At 45.5% G+C, this 22,781-nt stretch overlaps 1 protein-coding gene across 6 annotated transcripts in view; it reads left to right on the top strand.

The window, feature by feature from the left end:
* tmprss3a (transmembrane serine protease 3a) overlaps positions 1 to 22,781 on the top strand; it is an 84,278-nt gene that overhangs the window by 11,720 nt on the left and 49,777 nt on the right. For 2 of the 6 annotated variants that reach the window (XM_068651552.1, XM_068651549.1), the window contains exons 1-3: positions 8,719 to 8,774; positions 9,876 to 9,995; positions 16,303 to 16,349. In XM_068651552.1, the coding sequence (XP_068507653.1) occupies positions 8,740 to 8,774; positions 9,876 to 9,995; positions 16,303 to 16,349 (202 nt within the window). In that variant the 5' untranslated portion in view covers positions 8,719 to 8,739. Of the gene's footprint in view, positions 1 to 8,718; positions 8,775 to 9,875; positions 9,996 to 14,497; positions 16,018 to 16,302; positions 16,350 to 22,781 lie in introns of those variants that run through there. The other 4 variants (XM_068651551.1, XM_068651553.1, XM_068651550.1 and 1 more) reach the window with 4 other exon arrangements.

Raw genomic sequence — 22,781 nt, 5'->3', positions numbered from 1 at the left:
TCGAATGAGGCTCCGCGATCTCCTCCGCGGTGCTTATAAACAGCCGATCCGCTTGGGGGGGCGCTATTTTCGGCCACTTGGCGCGTGCGCACGGCCTCCCGGATGTGCCGGGCGGGTGCGCGAGCTCGCCGGCCGCTGGAAGTCGAATGAGGCTCCGCGATCTCCTCCGCGGTGCTTATAAAGTGCCGATCCGCTCGGCTTGGAGCTATTTCCGGCCTCCCGTTGGTGCCGGGCGGCGTGCGCGAGCTCGCCGGCCGCTGGAAGTCGAATGAGGCTTCGCGATCTCCTCCGCGGTGCTTATAAACAGCCGCATGCGCACGGCCTCCCGGAATTTGAACACATTTCGTCAATAAATTTCGCATATTGAATTTGGAAGTTTAATATAATGCAACAATTGAGCTCGACTTATACAAAGGATATATCATAAAATCGTAAATTTCCGTCGAATTTTAGGGGGTCGACTTATACACCGAGTCGACCTATACACCAGCAAATACGGTATTAAAAATAATAATTAAATAAAAAATAATGAAATAATGAATTTCAGAATGGCGCAAAATTGCATCATAGCAAGCGACAGAGCGAGTTGTAAACAAACAGGTGTGTGAGTGACGGGCCATGGATTCAAAAGGCAAAAAGAGAAGATTGCTGATGAGAACAGAGGGTTTAAGAAATAATGCATTCAACTATTTGCTTTCATTGCCAATGCTGAAGGATTGCCTGAATGTGTGATTTGCAATGAGAAGTTGTCAAATATAACAAGAAGAGCAATTTGGAGCGACATATTTAGCTAAAGCATGCTAAATTTGCTGCCGATCACCCAGTTGGAACTGAGAGGAAAGGTGCAATTTGAGGAACGAAAAAACAGTTTCAAGAAATGGATTGCATCTCCAAACTCTACTACTACTGCAAGTTTTGTTGCAGCCTGGGAGATAATAAAGCACGGAAAACCATTCACCAATGGCGAGTACATGAAGGATTCACTCATTGAAATATCAGAGTGCCTATTTTCGGACTTCAAAAACAAAACCGAGCTCATTCTGAAAATTAAAGACATGCCTCTCTCCGCAAAAACAGTGAAGGAAATGGTCATTTAATTGGCAAACAATATCACCGATCAGAAAATCAAGGACATCAATTCAGCTCCAGCTTACTCAATTGCCTGTGATGAGTCGTGTGACGTGACCGATATTGAACAGACAGCTCTGCTATACAGGTACGTGAACTCTAATGGGCCGCAAGAAGAAATTTATACCACTAAAAGGCCAAACACGGGGCGAGGACATCTGCGAGGCTATGCTGCAGTGATGAAATGACACACTGGCCACCTGATTTCAGTCGCTACAGACGGGTCACAGAGTATGAGAGGGTCGCAAAAGTTTGTGACTTTACAACAGAAAGCATTGGATCAAAATTTGCTTGCATTCCATTGCATATTGCACCAAGAGGTGCTGTGTGCGTAAACATTCCGACCAGAGTGTATGGAGGTAATGAACCTTTTCATCCATATTGTGAACAAAATAATCGCAAAAGCATTAAACCACCGCCAATTCTGTGAATTGGTAGATGAAGTTGACAGCGAATATGATGATCTCCTGCTGCACAACAAAGTCTGCTGGCTATCCAGGGGCGACGTTTTGCGTCGCTTTGTATTTGTAGCCTACTTAATTATTTTAATAGTAGGCATTCAGCTCATGTATTGACAGTCTATGTTGGCTTATAAAAAGCTTTTAGGTTTTTGCGGCTTCAGACAGGCATGTTTTTTTTTTGGGGGGGGGGTGTCAATATGGCTCTTTGAACGTTTTGGGTTGCCGACCCCTGACATAGGTCATTGATATAAAGATTAAACAGTTTGGGGCTCAAAACTGACCCCTGGGGGACACCGCAGAGAATGTTTAAATATGAAGCAGTGTATTGACCCATTTTCACTGTCTGTTAATAATATAACTTTTGACTCAGTTCAGAGCAATTCCTCTAATACAGGGGGTGTCCAAACTTTTTGCAAGGAGGGCCAGATATGATAAAGTGAAGGGGCCCGGGGGCCTATAGTTTTTTTGGACATGTTTTAACTACAAAAAATTCATGCAAATACACACTGTTATAAACTAATTTCATTGTCGCAATTGTCTTTATTTTTCAAATGACAAAATAACCAAATATAAGCCACTCAGGCAGATGTGAACAACTCTAAAAACACAAATTCTGCCTTTCATTCATATCTGAAGAGTCAGATAACATTGGACAAACTGTTTGAAATACCTCAAATTTACATAAGTTTAAAATTATTTTTGCCTCATGAACATTTTAAAAATGAGTTATAAGTAATGCAAAGTTGTCTGTTATTGTTCAAACTTAAAACAAGTGAATTTTGCTCTTGTCATTTACAATATCTTTCAGAAAGTAATAGTTTGTGTCTCGTCTACAGGTTCATAACATCGACAGTATTAACATGGCCACTTTGTAGCTGGCTTTAGTAATATTTACTTTTGACTCACAGCATCGTGTAAAGAATTGCTGTTGTGATGCCAGTTCAGCTTTGAGCTGCTTCATTTTATCAGCATGGTCACTCCCTGTTGGCTTGTCGTATGTGTTAGCATGTGTCAAATGCGCACTTTTTATCAAAGTGGCATCGGCTTCCCGGTAACGGGTTCGATGAGCCGGGGTGAAGGGACTCGTCCGTATCTAACCACCCGAGTTAAATTAATTCTACCAGAATCAATCTAATTTCTTTATGACGCCAATCCCTCTCAAATCAACCGACGCTCGAGCCGAATAACTAATTCGAGGAAAGTCGTCGAATTGACCACGCCATACCATGCTGGCTCCCTTCGGTTGTTTGATGCTTTTGTTATGTTACGGATATTTTTAGATGTCTTTGTTAAGACCTCAAGGATTCGTTAATTTACTAGAGCGCCCTCGCCCTAGCTGAGCTCAAGATAACTACTTCGAACCAGATCTAACAATTCCTAATGTTAAGGATTAAATCTGTCTTCACTTTAAAAAGAATTGAACGGATTTAAAGAATGACCATGATAGGGGAATAAAGACATTTTAAAGTTGTAATTACTGCATATAAAACCATGCTCAACATAGTTACTATGAAATAATCAATAACCGTTAAGGCTTAAGAAGAGATTTAATGAATAAGCAAGCAAAAGATTTACAAGTCGAAAAAAAAAAAAAAAACAAGACTCACCCACTCAGAACAAAAGAGGAGACTAAAGGTCTAAAAACCTATTTGGTTGAACAAGTCGAGTGATCGGCTCTCCTTTGTTCCAAAATCCGAATTCTGTTTAAAAAAGAGGAAAGGTCTGGCCGTGAGGAGCCTAGACAAAAAGTAAAATTGGCGACTTCCCCTTTCTGCCCGGAGTGGCTGTCTCCTCTGCCTTCCTCGAAGCTTAAAATTTGACCAAGTCCAATTCAAAGACTCTGGAAATTCATCTTAGTAGATTTTGGTTCAATCTCAAAAAGAATGAAAAATCCATCTTCGTTCTTTTAGTCCGGGCAGCGTCACAGCCATCGCCCTGACTAGGAAGAAGCGCCCCGCTCTGCATTCGGGCAACATATTTATAGGCTTCTGGCATTACCTCATTGGAATATGTAGGTGAAAGGTCAGAATTCCTGCACCACTGCTTCAAGCAGCAACCACTGCGCCTGACAGCAATCGGCCACCGGATGCAGATGTTTCCTGTTTTGCTCGTTCTTTCCCTATTAGCCCTTGATGTCTCCTCTCAACTTAATACATTCAGGTATGGATGGAACACCAATGTTAAATACAGGTTGGACAAAACATTCCAACATTAATCACATATATCTTGTCTAATAAAGATCAATCTCAACCCATAATAGTACTTAACATAATAATGTTAACTTAAACAGATATATTGATATTGCTCAAGCTGTTACATCTTAAAATTATGGCATAGCAAACTCATATTCCAAAATTGTGCATTGCTACGTGTTTGAACAGGTCATGTCTTCCCGATTGCTAACAATTTAATTTATTACATTTGTTAATTTCCATCAGGTCACCCCTATGTCAAGCTTTAACACCATCTCCTCATGAAATTTTGGAACTACTACATGTTTTGGGATAGCCAATGTGCCTGGGCCAAATTCAATACCTAATTTTACACCATCTTGTACCACCATGCCACTTCACACATGTTTAGTCTGATAGTGTCTCTTTAGGTTGAAATCCTTAAACAAGGCAACCGTTTCTTTACAAATTAGACAAACACAATTGCTTTGATTTTCAGTAAAGAAGTATTACAATTCCCATTTCTCTTGAAAGCGACGGTCCTCAATGTCAACTTTCCTCGTTTTCTTTGCAGTCACCATGGCAGAAATGAGTGGAGAGGGGTGGTGCTGCCACCTTTTGGTAATAGGAGGAATTGCAGTTTCATTTTTTTTTTTTAATTCAGTTTGCCAGGACAGGCGTGCCATAAATAATACATTATAAGACCAAAGCTGCGGGCCATATGAAATTTGACCCGGGTCCGGATTCTGCCCGTGGGCTGGAATTTGGACATGTCTGCTCTAATACTGTAATGTTCCAGTTTATTGTCTAAAATGTTGGGCTCTATGGTGTCAAAAGCTTTTTTTAAGTCAATGAATATTCCGGCAGTGTGTTTATTACTGTCAATGGAGTTCATTTCCTCTATTGTGTCAATTATTGCCATGGAAGTTGAATGGTTTTTCCTGAAACCATATTGGCTATCTGTTAATATGTTGTGTCAATGTATGATGGACTGAAGTCTGGCATCAAATATTTTTTCTTGTAGTTTTGAAAATTGTGACATGATAGAGATGGGTCGGTAGTTTGTGAAAAGGTGCAAATCGGAGTTTATATAAAGTGGAATTACAGTAATCCCTCGCTACATTGCGGTTTGTTTTTCGCGGTTTCACTTCATTGCGGATTTTTTTTCCAAATTAAAAAAATATATATAAATCAAAATTAAACTTCTAAATTGAGGAATTATGGCACGAAACTTGCCCACACACCAGCAGAAGGCAAGGAGTGCCCGAACAATTGCAGTGCGTACACTTTTACCTTTTTATTAAAAAAAAAATATATATATACCGTATTTTCCGGATTATAAGGCGTACCTAAACACCTAAAATTTTCTCAAAAGCCAACAGTGCTCCTTATAGTCAGGTGTGTCATATATATGGACCAAATCCGGCCCGCGTCTAAATTTAAACTAGGGCAAAGCATTGTTTCATAAAATCAATCATAATTGGCCTGCTGAAGACTATGAATAATGAATCAAAAAGATGGATCATTATTTTGTGATTATAAAGTAATTTGTTGTGTCTGAAGTTGAAATAAAAAAGATAAATTGGAGAATGGTTTGATTTGGATTAAAAATCTAATATGATGCAACCTTGCCTGTTTACTGCAGTCACAAACACCAATATCACCCTTTTTATTCATACAACAATAACAACAATAAAACAAACTTAATACATCTAATAAAAAAATCATTCAATCCATCTATCCATAAATCTTCTTCCGCTTATCTGGGGTCGGGTCGTAGGGGCAGCAGCTTTAGGAGGGACTCCCAGACTTCCCTCTCCCCAGCCACTTCATCCAGCTCTTCCCGGGGGATCCCATGGCATTCCCAGGCCAGCTGAGAGACATAGTCTCTCCAGCGCGTCGTGGGTCGTCCCCGGGGTCTCCTACCGGCGGGACATGCCCGGAACACCTCCCCAGGGAGGCGTCCAGGAAGCATCCTGATGAGATGCCCGAGCCACCTCATCTGGCTCCTCTCAACGTGGAGGAGTAGCGACTCTACTCCGAGTCTCTCCCGGATGACCGAGCTTCTCACCCTATCTCTAAGGGAGAGTCCGGACATCCTGCGGAGAAAACTCATTTCGGCCGCTTGTATCCGGGATCTCGTTTTTTCGGTCACGACCCATAGCTCGAGACCATAGGTGAGAGTAGGAGTGTAAATCGACTGGTAAATTGAGAGCTTTGCCTTTTGGCTCAGCTCTCTCTTCACCACGACGGACCGGTACAGAGTCCGCATTACTGCCGAGGCTGCACCGATCCGCCTGTCGATCTCGCACTCCATCCTCCGTTCACTTGTGAACAAGACTCCAAGATACTTGAACTCCTCCACTTGGGGCAGGATTTCATCCCCGATCCGGAGAAGGCATTCCACCCTTTTCCGACCGTTGGACCATGGACTCGGATTTGGAGGTGCTGACCCTCATCCCGATCGCTTCACACTCGGCTGCGAACCGCTCCAGTGAGAGCTGGAGATCACAGCTTAAAGGAGTCAACAGCACCACGTCATCTGCAAAAAGCAGAGACGCGATGCTGAGGTCCCCAAACTGGTCCCCCTCAACGCCTCGGCAGCGCCTAGAAATTCTGTCCATAAAAATGATGAACAGAATCGGTGACAAAGGGCAGCCTTGGCGGAGTCCAACCCTCACTGGGAACGAATCCGACGTACTGCCGGAAATGCGGACCAAACTCTTGCATCGGTGATACAGGGACCGAACCGTGTTCATTCACTCACTTAATTCATTCAACTTTAATAAAATTGTTAATTCGTTATTATTTTAATCTTTAACTTTTAAAGTTTACTGATCTATCTGACTGTTTTGTTTTGTACTTATTAAAGTAAGCTTTACATGTTTATTTTGTGTGTTGTGTGATATTAACATTATTGATATATTGTTATTGTTTTCACTATTTCAAGTTATTATCAAAGTCAAAGTCAAAGTCAGCTTTATGGTCAATTTCTCCACATGCCAAAGACACACAAAGAAACGGAAATTTCATTCCCCGCTATCCCACAGTGACAAGACATGGCCCACAATACACAATCAAGTAAACAAGTAAACAACAGCGTGTTGAATAAATAATGAATAAATAACACAACAAATAAATAAGAGGAGCAAAAAGAAGCAAGTGAGCGTGCAGCAGACATTCCAGAAAATAGCGCAACAGTGCCACATGCTACGCAGAAGGGGGTAGCGAGTTCAGGATCCTAACAGCCTGGAGAAAGAAGCTGTTGACGAGTCTGGTGGTGCGGGAGCGCAGGCTCCTGTACCTCTTCCCAGAGGGCAGAAGGTCAAACAAAGAGTGAGCTGGGTGACTTACATCACTCGCAATCGTGGTTGCCTTGCGGGCGAGATGGGAGGTGTAAATGTCCTTCAGGGAGGCGAGCGAAGCACCAATAACCTTACCAGCCGTATTCACTATGTGCTGCAGGGCCTTCAAGTTCTGTTCAGTGCAGCTACCACCCCAGACAACCCCAGACCCCAGATGCAACTGGTGAGGACGCTCTCAATGGTGCCACGGTAGAATGTAGACAGGACTGCCTGAGGAGCACATGCACGCCTGAGCTTTCGCAGGAAGTACAGGCGGCGCTGAGCTTTCTTTGCCAGTGACGTGGTGTTTGCGGACCAGGAGAGGTCCTCACTGATGTGCACCCCCAGGGACTTGGTGCAGCTCACCCTCTCCACCACAGCACCGTCATGTTTTTTGTGACCCATCCGGAAGTCAACAACGATTTCCTTGGTCTTGTTTACATTCAGCAGGAGGTTGTTGTCCTTGCACCACGTGGTCAGAAGGTCAAATTCCGAACTGTACCGAGTCTCGTCGCCCTTCGTGATGAGACCCACCAGAGTCGTGTCGTCAGCAAACTTCACTATGCGGTTGTCGCTGTAGGTCGCAGTGCAGTCATGCGTCAGCAGGGTGAAGAACAATGGACTGAGCACGCTGCCCTGGGGGGCCCCCGTGCTCAGAGTGATGCTGGCGGAGATTTTGTCGCCATCACGCACCACCTGAGGCCTCTGACAGAGGAAGTCCAGTAGCCAGTTGCAGAGGGAGGTACAGAGGCCCAGCTCGTCGAGTTTGCAGATGAGTCGCTGCGGCACAATGGTGTTGAAGGCAGAGCTGAAGTCCACAAACAGCAATCTCACATATGAGTCCTTTCTCTCCAGGTGGGTGAGGGCCGAGTGAAGGGCAGAGCAGATGGCATCCTCAGAGGACCGTTTGGCACGGTACGCAAACTGGAAAGGGTCAATGGTGGGGGGGGAGCACGGATTTGATGTGCTCCATGACAAGCCGCTCAAAGCACTTCATGATGATGGGCGTCAGTGCCACGGGGCGGTAGTCATTGAAGCAGGACGGTGCAGGTTTCTTCGGCACAGGAACGATGGTGGCAGCCTTGAAACACGAGGGGTTGATGGCCTGCTGCAGGGAAACGTTAAAGATGTCCGTGAAGACACCCGACAGCTCCCCAGCGCAGTCCTTCAGCGCTCGACCCGGGATAATGTCAGGGCCCGCCGCCTTACGGGTGTCAATAGCGGCAAGCGCCCTCCTCACTCCGTCGGCAGAGAGGCGCAGGGGCCTTATAGTCCGGTGCGCCTTAGATATGGACAAAGTTTTAAAATGGGCCATTTATTGAAGGTGCGCCTTATAGTCCGGAAAATACGGTAATAATAAGAGTTCTAAAAACATATTTACAGTGTTGTACCTTGTTATAGAAACAATGTTATAATATTAAGAGTTCTAAAAACATATTTACAGTAGGTACACTTGTACCTTGTTATAAAAAATATAATAATAATAAAAGTTGTTCTAAAAACATATTTACAGTATGTGTTAAGAATTCTCCATGTTATTTATGTTATTCAGCCGTGCTTTGATTTGAGGTAGGGTGATTTATTTTGAAGACTGTTTTCAGGCGATACCACTTCCTGTTTTACGTTCGTGTACTTATGTCGGTTAAAGTGGTACAGGAGTCATTTACGATGTAAGTGGGTCTCCTAACGAGAGAAATGAACGATCACATGTGACTAACCTTTAGGACAATGTATTATTGCTCCAAATGTTCGTTTACATTCCTTTAGAGGTCCGTTTTCGCGTGTTAGCACGATCGCAAATTAGCATCTTTCCGCTAACTCGTTAGCCTGCTCAGTACTTCTTGTTAACATGTTTCACGCACAGACGTATAATGTTTATATTTTCAATATTTATACAAAATGTTCTGTATGTTATTTATACTATTAATATATTATTTACATGTTTGAAACAATGATTTAATGTTCTAATAATAAAATCTATACATTTATTGACACACAAAAATGTACAGATGAGAGGGTTAGCTGATTTCAATTATCACGGGTGGTTTTTGAAACCAATTATCCGCGATAAATGAGGGATTACTGTACTTTTGCTTTTTTCATCTCATGAAGGAATTTGCCAGACATAAATGATAAATTAAAGATGTATGTTAAAGGCTTCCTTAAACCCTCAATAAACCATTTTACAGTTTTCATGTCAATTTCATCACAATCAGTGGACAGGTTTTGCTTAGATTTGGAAACAATGTTGATGACTTCCCTGTCATCTAGTACATCTGAAAGAAACATAGAGTTGGTTTTCCCATCTATTAAAAAATAATCAGGACTTTCAGTACCAGTGATTTCTCCAGCTATTTTTTTTTTAACCAATGTCCACAAAGTACTTGTTAAACTTATTAGCGATTTCATTCATGTTGTCAAGTGCTTCTTTATTCTCAGTAAAGTAAGAGGGGGTAAGTTTTTTTGTGAAGTATTTTGATTTTTGATTATGGATTTGAGGATGTTTCACATGCCTCATACATTGTTCCTGTTATCTTTTAGAAATCTATGGTAATAATCTTTCTTAGCAGTCAGTATGATAGATGTCAATTTATTTTTGTATTTTGTGTTTTTGCTTTTAGTCTCACAGTCAACATTTCCACACTCTGGTCATTCATATTTTTCTTAGACTATTGTGCACAAAGTAAGGTTGATACATGCACTAAAGAGGCTACATTTCACATTCAATTACCAATTAATGTTTCTTGTTTTGTTTTTTTTGTCTTTGGCAGTTATGTCGAGTCATTCTTCATTTCCTTGACCTCCATTGAGCAGGACCTTCAGTACAATATGGTGTCCATGAATCTGAACCAATCACAAATCATTAAGCTACAAAACATCACAACCTACAGGTAGGTACAGAGCATATAACTGCTTTATAATAATGCATTTTAAATATGTGTAAGCATTATACTACAAGCTGATAGCTAATTTATTTATAATAATAATAAAAAAAATAAAAATAATAATAATAACAGATCGGTTTTATATAGCGCTTTTCTAAACACTCAAAGCCGCTTTACATAGAAAATTCTCACACACACGCACACACACACACACACACACACACACACACACACACACACGAAGAGTTAGGGGTTATATGGAGAGTTGAAGAGGTGGGTCTTGAGATGGTGTTTGAAGGAGTGCAGGGAATCAGCATTACAGATGGTCCGGGGGAGAGAGTTCCAGAGAGTGGGGGCAGCAATGGCAAAGGCTCTATCCCCAATAGTCCGGTATTTGGTCGAGGTAATGGGGGTGAGCAAGTTGGCGTCAGCAGAGCGGAGTCGGCGGGTGGGGGTATAGCGTTGCAGGAGTTCAGATAGGTAGGGGAGGCAAGGTTGTTTAGGGCCTTTTATGTGGTGACAAGAATCTTGAAATGCATGCGCTGTTTTATGGGGAAACAGTGAAGATGACGGAGGACAGGGGTGATGTGCTGTCTGCTGGGTGAGCGGGTGAGCAGTCGGGCAGCAGAGTTTTGAACATATTGCAGTTTGTGAAGAACAGTTGAGGGGAGACCGTACAGGATGCTGTTGCAGTAATCCAGTCTGGAGTTAATAAATGCATGAACTAATGTCTGCTGCAGGGGTGGAGAGAAAGGGACGTAGGCGAGCAATGTTTCATAGATGGAAGAAGGATGTTTTGGTGACGTGGTTGATATGTGGTTTGAAGGAAAGTGTGGGATCCATATAAAGTCCAAGATTTCTGCCTAGAGGGGAGGGAGTGACAGAGTGGCCATCAATGCAGTGTGTGAAGTTGTGGTAGGTGGGGAGGCTGGATTTAGGACCGAAGATGATGAATTCCGTTTTGTTACTATTTGGTTTGACAAAGTTTTGGGTCATCCAGTCTTTAATGTCTGTGAGGCAGCGAGTGAGGGTGGAGAGAATGGCAGGGGAGATGGTTTTGGTGGAGATGTAGAGTTGAGTATCGTCAGCGTTGCAGTGGAATTTGAAACCATGGCGGCGGATGATGTGTCCAATGGGAAGTATGTACAGAGTGAAAAGAATGGGGCCCAGAACTGACCCTTGAGGGACTCCGTGTGCAATAGGGGTGGTGTAGGATTTGTGTTGGTCAATTGTGAGTGAAATCTGTCAGACAGGTAGGATTTGAACCAGGAGAGGGCAGTGTTGGTGATGCCGATGGATTCTAGGCGGTTGAGAAGAATAGAATGGTTTACTGTGTCGAAGGCAGCACTGAGGTCACGGAGGAGGACAGTGAGAGAGCCAGAGTCAGAGGAAAGCAGGAGATCATTAGTGACTTTAAGTAGGGCCGTTTCAGTGCTGTGGTGTGTACGGAAACTAGATTGGAATGGTTCATACGGGTTATTTGAAAGGAGGTGGGTCTTGAATTGAGATGTGATGGCTCTTTCCAGTAATTTTGATAGAAATGTGAGATTAGAGATGGGTCCGTAGTTGTTGGGGTCCTCAGGGTCAAGGCCGGGGATTTTTGAGTGATGGCTGCAAGCTTATGAGGTGAGGGGACTGTGCCAGAGGTGAGGGAGGAATTGATGATGTCTATGATGAGTGGGGCATGGGGGTGAGGCAGTCTTTAACTAGTTGGGATGGCATGGGGTCCAGGGGGGAGATTTCATGGTGGAGAGTATTTGGGAGAGGTCAGCAAAATGTATGGGGGGAAAAGTTGATAGCCGGGGGACGAATGATGAAAAGAATGTGGATTCAGGTTGTGGGGTACTAGAGGGGGAGGATAAGAGCTGGTGGTGGATGTTTTCTATTTTAGAGTTGAAAAATGACAAAAGAGTGTCGCATTTCTCTGTGGTGAATGATGATGAAGTATCGTCGTGGGGTTTGAGGAGTTTGTTTATGGTCGAAAACAGGGAACGTGGGTTTGAAAAACCAGAGTGGATGATACCAGAGTAGTAAGATGAGCGGGGTGGAGAGAAAGGGACGTAGGGCTTTGTTAAGGGCTGTTTATAGTGATGCATAAGGTCTTTGAAAGCGAGGGCATGGACTGTGAGGCTGGTTTTCTTGCATAATCGTTCTAGCTGTCAAAGTTGTTTCTTGAGTTTATGGAGTTCCGGGTTGAACCAGGGTGCGGAGTGAGTAAAGGTTACTGTTTTGGTTTTCAGAGAAGCCACTGTGTTGAAGGAGGTAGACATTATGTTGTTGTAAGTGTTGACAAGGTCCGTGGGCGTTGTTTTTTCTGGGGGGTGAGGGCGGAAAGGGTTTCTGATATGCAGGTGGAGAGAGTGTCTGAGCAGATGGACTTAAGGTTGCGAAAGATGATTGTGTGGTTTTGTTTTGGTTCGCGGGTGGGGTGTCAATATCAAATAAGATGGCTAAGTGGTCAGATATGGGGTGGTCGACGCTAGAAATGTTGTGGATGTGGAGGGCAGTGCTGCAGACCAGGTGTAGGGTGTGTCCATGCTTGTGAGTAGGGAAAGTAATGTGTTGAGTGAAGCCGGAGCAGTTGAGGAAATCCAGGAAGTCCATAGAATGATTGCAGTCAGGGGAATCAATTTGCAGGTTAAAATCACCAAGAAGCAGGAGGGACGATGAAACAGAGAAAAGTGCAGTGATGAATTCTGAGAGGTCAGATAGGAAAGATGGGTTTGGTTTGGGGGGGGCGGTAAATAATAACAGTAATGAGGGGTTTAGGTCCTGGAAATTTAAAAGCCAGAATTTCGAATGATAGGGCAGAGGGGAGGGACAGGGCGTGGGGTTTGAGGTTTTGATTAAAAATAGCAGCGATGCCACCCCCTCTGCCCTCAATGCGTGGGTTGTCCAAGTAAGAGTATCCTGAAGGGGTGGTTTGATTTAGTGAGAAATAGTCCAGGGGTTTTTGCCATGTTTCATTTAGGCAGAGCAGATCAAGTTTGTTGTCTATGATGAATTCGTTGAGGATAAGGCTTTTATTGCTGAGGGAACGTGTGTTGAAGAGGGCGATTTTCAGGGGCTTTTGTTTTAAAGCCGGTGAGGAGGTGGTTGGGATTGTCAGGAGGTTGAAAGGGTTCGCAGAGGACACGTTCTGATGACATGAGTTGGTGTGATGTTGTAAGGAGGAAGTGTGGAAGCCGTTGTGTGAGCTGCAGGCAGTCCAAATTGTTGGAATACATTTTTCGGTATTTGAAGAGTAAATTAATTTTCGGCGAGATCCGCGGTGGATGTAGGTGGGTCGGCGAAGAAGGGCAAGGTCTACGAGTGCGCTGACCAACACCCCGGAAGGAGGAAGCGCGCGAACGAGTCGGCAAGTAATGGAGTACCATGACGGATGTGGAGAAGTGGTGGATCCTGGAGATGAGTGGAGGCGTTAGCTGCAGCCGAAAGCCAGATGGTGCAAAGCGCGAGCGGCAATGGCATCGTACTCAACGGCAGCGTCCTCAACGGCGTCGTCCTTGACGGTGTCGTTCTCGACGGCGGCGAGCTGGGCAAAGCCTTGGGCGCAGGAAGCCGCGGCAGCACCGGCCGGCGATGCAGGGCCGCCACGGAACCCACCACGTCCACGTAGCGTCGATGGCTCCCACGCCAAGCCTCACGGCACCAACAAGTCCAGCCAGCACACAGCGGACACAGATCATGCCGAGGTTTTTGAAGCTGTAACCTCGGTATTTTGGCGGGTAATCCGGCTTGAGATCGAGGTAGAAATCTGTCGGAGTCGAAGCAGCGAGAAGCGGCAGCCAGGTGCACCCACGTCCTCACGCATGCTCAGTCGTTGTTAGGGAAGGTATTATATTATATTATATTATACTTCATTGTATTATATTATATTATATCAGTGGTTCTTAACCTTTTTGGAGGTATCAAACCCCATTAGTTTCATATGCGCATTCACCAAACCCCTCTTTAGTGGGGGGAATGACATACCAGCAAATCAGTGTGACTTCTGCTGTTGCCTTTGCAAGACCAGTGCAGATATGCGTTATCGCGAATTTACACGACATTCAGGTGTGTTCGGCCATCTGCGCGGGGGGGGATGACATACCAGCTCTGCCGAACCCCTGAAGCCGTCTCACCGAACCCCTAGGGTTCGATCAAACCCAGGTTAAGAACCACTGTAATATATTATATTATATTATATTACATTATATTATATTATATTATATTATATTATATTATATTATATTATATTATATATCCATCCATCCATCCATCCATCCATCCTCAATACCATTTGTCTCCACAGGGCTCACGGGTGTGCTGGAGCCTATCCCAGCAGTCATCGGGCAGGAGGCGGGGGACACCCTGAACCGGTTGCCAGCCGATCACAGGGCACACCGGTCGAACAACCATCCGCACTCGCACTCACACCTAGGGTCAATTTGGAGTGCTCAATTGGCCTACCAAGCATGTTTTTGGGATGTGGGAGGAAACCGGAGTGCCCGGAGAAAACCCATGCAGGCACGTGTAGAACATGCAAACTCCAGACAGGGAGAGTCGGAGGATCCACGCCACCGAAATATGCTGCTAATGGCAACCACATGTCTTGTGCCGGTGCGTGGCGACCATGCCGCCATTACAGGAGTCGGTAGTGATTCTTGGTCCAGGTGTTGGTCGCTGAAGTGGTCGATGTCTTCTGTCATGAAGGAATGGAGCAGGCCGACCATGTGCAGCGAGTACCAGAGTTCATTGAGAGGAAAGGGGGCAGTGGAGAACAGAGACACAGTTGGGGCAGAGGCTCATGGACAACGGGCAGGGAACAGAAGTCCACTCGGACGTGACAAACACAAACGAGGAGCTGAGAACGGGCCTGACCTAACATTAACAGTTATCCAAATAACTATAACATAAATAACACTTTCATCAAACTATCTGTGTCACTCTAAATCATTAAATTCATCGATTGAATTCTTCGTCCTTTATGTAAACAACGCCGTGTGTGTGCGCCGCGCCGCTGATGTCGAACTCGTCGTCAGTTGCAGTTCAAATTATTCCACAGGTCCATATAACAATATGTAAACTATATATCAAATAACGATTATATAAACAACAATATTATCAAATCATCTGTGTCACTCCAAATCATTAAATCCATCGATCGAATTCTTCGTTCTTTATGTAAACAACGCCGCGTGTGCGCCGCACCGCTGACGTCGAACTCGTCGTCAGTTGCAGTTCAAATTATTCCACAGGTCCATATAACGATATATAAACTATATATCAAATAACGATTATATAAACAACAATATTATCAAACCATCTGTGTCACTCCAAATCATTAAATCCATCGATCGAACTCTTCGTCCTTTATGTAAACAACGCCACGTGTGCGCCGCGCCGCTGACGTCGTCAATTGCAGTTCAGATTAGCGATTAATCCCTCGCTGCATCGTGGTTTGTTTATCGCGGTTTCACTACATCGCGGATTTTTGAATTTTGAAAATTTGTGAATAATTTCACATATGAATCGCCCCCCACCCAAACTATGAAAAAAACGCGACTTATACTCCGAAAAATACGGTAATTTAACTTTTAAAATGTATAACAATTTACAAGCAAGCACTTCCACTTCACAGTTCAAAGTTGCAGGGTGCAAATCAGGCTCTAGCCTACCTGTAAGGAGTTTGCTTGTTCTCCTGGTGCCTGTGTGCGTAGGTTTCCACCGGGTACTCTGGTTTCCTCCCAAATTGATAAAAAAAACACGGTAGGCCGATTGATTGCTCCAAATTGTCCGTAAGTGTGATTGTGTGCGTTGATGGTTGTTCAATTTTATGTGCTCTTCGATTGTCTGGCTAACATGGTGTACCCCGCCTACCACCCAAAGACTGCTGTGATAGGCTCCAGCATGCCCATAACCCTCATGAGGATAAAGCGGGTCAGAAAATGGATGGACGAACGGATGGATGGCCTGTTTTCAAACTTGAAGTCTGTTCTGCAATGCGAAGCAGTGGAAACGCTCACATCAGAAAACAATTCTCTTGGTATTTGCGCTTCAGTGCTATAATGATAATGTGACACCCTGTATATTGACATTTCATAAGGACGAATAACAGGCTGTGTAGAGAGTGATGACATATAATAACTTAATCTTATGTCCTTGTCAGACGACACAACTTTTTTTTGTTCACGACTGTTGTGGTCAGATGACAAGATAAATATAATTGTGTTTCTTGACCGGCGGATATGTCAAAATTGCCATGTCAGCATTCTGCTGGCTGGGTTTTGATGTACATTTCTCTAACCTGCTTGTCTTTTTGTGCCCACAGTAAAGCCCGTTGCAACTCAGGAAAGGTGACAACCCTGAAATGTCTAGGTGAGACACTTAAGTGTGGTAATGTACACACATACCACTTTTTCATGCACAGGACCCTACTCGCCATGTGAAAAATAGCATGTTTACTTAAGCCAAATCCGGCCCCCGGTCAGGTTTCATACGGCCCGCAGCTTTGGTCTTATAATGTATTATTTATGGCCCACCTGCACTGTCAAACTGAATTAAAAAAATCATGAAACTTGAAACTGTAATTCCTCCTATTACTAAAACGTGGCTGCTCCACCCCTATTCACTCATTTCTGCCATGGCGACTGCAAAGAAAACAAGGAAAGGTGACATTGAGAGCCGTCGCTTTCCAGAGAAATGGGAATTACAATACTTCTTCACTGAAAATCAAGGCAATGGTGTTTGTCTAATTTGTAAAGAGACGGTTGTCTTGTATAAGGATTTAAAGAGAGACAATATCAGAGACAAAAAAAAAGAGACAATATCAGACTAAACATGCTAACACATACAACAAGCTAACAGGAAGTGACCGCGCTGATAAAATGAAGCAGCTCCAAGCTGAACTGGCATCACAACAGCGATTCTTCGTGCGGGGCGGTGAGTCAAAAGTAAATATTACTAAAGCAAGCTATGAAGTGGCCATGTTAATACTGTTGATGTATACCTGTAGACGTGACACAAACTATTACTTTCTGAAAGACATTGTAAATGACAAGAGCAGAATTCACTTATTCTAAGTTTTAATAACTTTGCATTACTTATAACTCCTGTTCAAAATGTTCATGAGGCAAAAATAATTTTAAACTCATGTAAATTTAAGGTATTTCATACAGTTTGTTCAATGTTATCTGACTCATCAGATATGAAATAAAGGCAGAATTTGTGTTTTTAGAGTTGTTCACATCTGCCTGAGTGGCTTATGTTTGGTTATTTTGTCATTTAAAAAATAATGTCAATTGTGACAATGAAATTTGTTTTATGACTGTGCATGAAATTTTTCCATCTATCCACCCATCTTCTTCCGCTTATCCGGGGTCAGGTCGCGGGGGCAGCAGCTTTAGGAGGGACTCAGACTTCCCTCTCCCCAGCCACTTCATCCAGCTCATCCCAGGGGATCCCAAGGTGTTCCCCAGGCCAGCTGAGAGACATAGTCTCTCCAGCGCGCCCTGGGTCGTCCCCAGGGTCTCCTACCGGCGGGACATGCCGGAACACCTCCCCAGGGAGGCGTCTAGGAGGCAACCTGATAAGATGCCCAAGCCACCTCATCTGCTTCCTCTCAACGTGGAGGAGCAGCGACTCTACTCCGAGTCTACCCTTTTCCGATCGAGGACCATGGACTCGGATTTGGAGGTGCTGACCCTCATCCCGATCGCTTCACACTCGGCTGCCAACCGCTCCCGTGAAAGCTGGAGATCCTGGCTTGAAGAAGCCAACAGCACCACGTTGTCTGCAAGAAACAGATGCTGAGGTCGGGCACCCTAAACATCTTGGCTGCGCCTAGAAATTCTGTCCGAAAAAATTATGAACAGAATCGGTGACAAAGGGCAGCCTTGGCGGAGTCCAACCCTCACTGGGAACAAATCCGACTTACTGCCGGAAATGCGGACCAAACTCTGGCATCAGTGATACAGGGACCAAACGGCCCTTATCAGTTGGCTCGGCACCCCGTACTCCCGAAGCACCCTCCACAGAACCTCCCAAGGGACACGGTCGAACGCCTTCTCCAAGTCTACAAAACACCTGTGGACTGGTTGGGCGAACTCCCATGCCCCTTCAAGGATCCTGCCGAGGGTGTAGAGCTGGTCCACTGTTCCACGGCCAGGACGAAAGCCACACTGCTCCTCCTGAATCCGAGGTTCGACCTCCCAATGGACCCCTGAATAGACCTTACCAGGGAGGCTGAGAAGTGTAATTCCTCTGTAGTTGGAACACACCCTCCGGTCCCCCTTCTTAAAAAGGGGAACCACCACCCCAGTCTGCCAGAGGCCCCGTCCCCGATGTCCACGCAATGTTGGAGAGGCGTGTCAGCCATGACAGCCCCACAACATCCAGAGCCTTTAGGAACTCCGGAGGGATCTCATTCACCCCCAGGGCCTTGCCACCGAGGAGTTTTTTAACTACCTCAGTGACTTCGACCCCAGAGATTGGAGAGTCTGCCTCAGAGTCTCCAGGCCCTGCTTCTACAATGGAAGGTGTGTAGGTGGAATTGAGGAGGTCTTCAAAGTATTCTCCCCACAGCATTTGGGTCTGCCAGGTCGGACTGGTGTCTTCCCCCACCATCGGAGCCAACCCACCACCAGGTGGTGATCAGTTGATGGCTCCACCCCTCTCTTCACCCGAGTGTCCAAAACATGCAACCGCAAATCCGTTGACACGACTACAAAGTCGATCATCGAACTGCGGCCTAGGGTGTCCTGGTGCCAATTGCACACATGGACATCCTTATGCTTGAAAATGGTGTTCATTATAGAAAATACGTGTCGAGCACAGAAGTCCAATAATAGAACACCACTCGGTTTCAGATCGGGGGGGGGGGGGGGGGCGTTCCTCCCAATCACGTCCTTCCAGGTCTCACTGGCATTGCCCACGTGAGCATTGAAGTCACCCAGTAGAACGATGGAGTCCCCAGAAGGAGTGCTCTCCAGCACTTCCTCCAGGGACTCCTAGAAGGGTGGGTACTCTGAGCTGCCGTTTGGTGCATAGACACAAACAACAGTTAGGACCCGTCCCCCCACCCGAAGGCGGAGGGAGGCTACCCTCTTGTTCACCGGGGTGAACCCCAATGTGCAGGCGCCCAGCCGAGGGGCAATAAGTATGCCCACACTTGCTCGATGCCTCTCTTGTACCAGAGCCCAAACTATGTGTGGAGGCAAGTCCGACTATGTCTAGTCTGAACTTTTCTGCCTCAAACACCAGTCGGGCTCCTTTCCAGCCAGAGAGGTGACATTCCATGGCCCAAGAGCCAGCTTTTGCAGCTGGGGATTGGACCGCCAAGGTCCCCTCTTTTGCCCGCTGCCCATTTCACTTTGCACCCGACCCCTTTGACAGGTGGTGAGCCCACGGGAATGGGGACCCACGTTTTCTTTTCGGGCTGTGCCCCATGGGCGAAGGCACTCGCCTTCGAGCCCCACCTCCAGGCCTGGCGCCAGAGGAGGGCCCCGGTGACCCGCGTCTGGGCGAGGGAAAACTAGGTCCATATATTTTACTCGTCATAAGGGGCCTTCTGAGCCGTGCTTTGTCTGGCCCCTCACCTAGGATGCTTTTGCCATGGGTGACCCTACCAGGGGCATAAAGCCCCAGACAACATGGCTCCTAGGATCATAGGGGTACGCAAACCCCTCCACCACAATAAGGTGATGACTCACAGAGGGGCATGAAATTTTTGTAGTTAAAAAAATGTCAGAAAAAACTATTGGCCCCGGGCGCCTTCACTTTATCGAATCTGGCCCTCCTTGCAAAATGTTTGGACACCCCTAACTTAAGTAGACCAACATACGAAGCACGCACGCATGAATGCACGCACGCATGCACACACACACACACAAACACACACACACACGCGTCAAAACCCATAGAGATCTTTCCATCTCCTTCCCCCAACCAAATAATTTTCATTATACCAAGGTTAAACTGTTAGAGGCATAGGCATCATTGTTGCAAATTCTTTCCCTTGTGGGCCCCATGGGCGAAGGCCCTCGCCTTCGAGCCCCACCTCCAGACCTGGCGCCAGAGGAGGGCCCCGGTGACCCGCGTCTGGGCGAGGGAAAACTAGGTCCATATATTTTACTCGTCATAAGGGGTCTTCTGAGCCATGCTTTGTCTGGCCCCTCACCTAGGACGCTTTTGCCATGGGTGACCCTAGCAGGGGCATAAAGCCCCAGACAACATGGCTCCTAGGATCATAGGGGCACACAAACCCCTCCACCACGATAAGGTGATGACTCACAGAGGGGCATGAAATCTTTGTAGTTAAAAAAATGTCCGAAAAGACTATTGGCCCCCGGCCCCTTCACTTTATCAAATCTGGCCCTCCGTGCAAAACGTTTGGACACCCCTAACTTAAGTAGACCAACATACGTAGCACGCACGCACGCACCCATGCACACACACACGCACCCACGCACGCACGCACACACACACACACACACACGCGCGCGCGCGCGCGCCAAAACCCATAGAGATCTTTCCATTTCCTTCCCCTAACCAAATATTTGTCATTATACAAAGGTTAAACTGTTAGAGGCATAGGCATTATTGTTGCAAATTCTTTCCCTTGTGGTTTTTACTGTGGTAAATTATTAGAAACTTAACCAAATCTGTGGCTTATCCTTTTGAGGATAGCACAAGCTTCAGGACACTTCCTCATTGGCTATCGTTTTATTGTCCGATCGGCTGGCCTGTGTGCTGAACAACCATATGGATTTGCGAACAAAATTATTAAATTACTGTATTATATCTACCGTATTTTTCAGACTATAAGTCGTGTTTTTTTTTCATAGTTTGGGTGGGGGGGTGACTTATACTGAGGAGCGACGTATATGTGAAATTTTTAAATAAATTTTCAAAATAAAAAAAAAAAGTGAAACCGCGATAAACGAACCGCGATGTAGCAAGGGATTACTGTAATTTGAATTTCAAGTGACGTCAGCAGCGCGGCGCGGTGGTTGTTTACATAAAGGACAAAGATTCGATCACGGGATGACAAAGATGACGAAGGGCCCCACGCACTACCGGCATCATTATAGCAGCTTTAGTTGTAAGTGACACGGAGGACGAAGAGTTTGAAGAATTTAACGATTTGGAGTGACACAGAAGGTTTGAACAACTATTATGGCTTTTAGGCACGCACAGTCCAACTCTACAGAGCTCTCTTTCACCTCCGTGGATGGAAGTCGGGGCCGGTGCTCGGCCGGGTGCCTGTCCGGGGACGGTAGCTGGGGCTCGGACATGGCTTTTACACACGCCCGGTCCTATTCTATGGAGCTCTCTTCCACCTCCGTGGCTGGAAGTGCCACCTCCGGGGATGGAAGTCCACGCCGCCACACGCCTGGAAGTCGACGCCGGTGCTTGGGGCTGTGTGGCGGCGAATTACCGTATTTCCCGAACTAAAAGTCTCTCCGGTATATAGGTCGCATTAGCATAAAATGCACAATAAGGTGAAAAAAAACATATATAAGTCGCTCCGGAGTATAAGTCGCATTTTGGGGGAAATTGATTCGACAAAATCCAACACCAAGAACAGACATGAACGAGCAACAACAGGCTAAACGATAGGTATGCTAACGTGACATAAACACAAACAAAGAGCTGAGAACGGGCCTGACGTAACATTCAGAGTTATTCAAATAACTATTACAAAGATAGCACGTTTATAAAACAATCTGTGTCACACATGCAAACTCTACACAGGGAGGGTCAGAGGTGGAATCGAACCGGCACCCTTCTAACTGTGAGGTGGATGTGCTAACATGTACACCACCGAGCTGCCCAACAGAATGTTTAAAATACTTTAAGACTTCCATCATCACATCTCAGAATGCTTTATCGGGTGTTCTCTTACAGTTCATGCTGACTTTGTAAAACATGCAGGCTGTTCACTGAGAGTGGAATTTGTGCTTAACAATGTCGGTTACCTGTATGTATGCAAGTAAATTATATAAATACAGTAATTCCTCGCCGCTACATTGCGGTTGATTTATCGCGGCTTAAGTGCATCGCTGATTTTTTTCCACAAAAAACAATAAAAAATTCTAAATAAAAATTCTGAATTGAGGCATTATGGCACGAAAGTTGTCCACACACCAGCAGAAGGCAGGGAGTGCCCACACAATTGCAGTATGTACACTTGTACCTTGTTATAAAAAAGGTTGTTATAATAAGAGTTCTAAAAACATATTTACAGTAATATACCTTGTTATAAAAAATTGAAGTAATATAATATATAAGATAATAAAGACCCCTTATGATGATAAATATATATGGACTTCCCTCGCCCGGAAGCCGGTCACCGGGGCCCCCCTCTGGAGCTAGGTCTGGAGGTGGGGCTCGAAGGCAAGCATCTGGTGGCCGGGCTTTCACCTATGGGGCACAGCCCGTAAAGGAAATGTTGGTCCCCCTTCCCATGTGCTCACCACCTGTGGGAGGGGACAGAGGGGTCGGGTGCATTGTAAGCTGGGCGACGGCCAAAGGCAGGGACCTTGGCGGTCCGATCCCCGGCTGCAGAAGCTGGCTCTTGGGACATGGAATGTCACCTCTCTGGTTGGAAAGGAGCCCAAGCTGGTGTGCGAGGCAGAACATTTCCGACTAAACATAGTCGGACTTGCCTCCACTCACAGTTTGGGTTCCGGTACAAGTCCTCTCGAGAAGGGCTGGACTCTCTTCCAATCTGGAGTTGCCCACGGTGAGAGGTGTCAAGCAGGTGTGGGTATACTTATTGCCCCCCAGCTGGGCGCCTGTACATTGGGG

Source organism: Syngnathus scovelli, chromosome 8, assembly GCF_024217435.2.
Source record: "Syngnathus scovelli strain Florida chromosome 8, RoL_Ssco_1.2, whole genome shotgun sequence".
Classification (NCBI taxonomy): Eukaryota; Metazoa; Chordata; class Actinopteri; order Syngnathiformes; family Syngnathidae; genus Syngnathus; species Syngnathus scovelli.
Note: the sequence above shows the minus strand (reverse complement) of the source record. Positions and strands in the feature narration are given on the sequence as shown.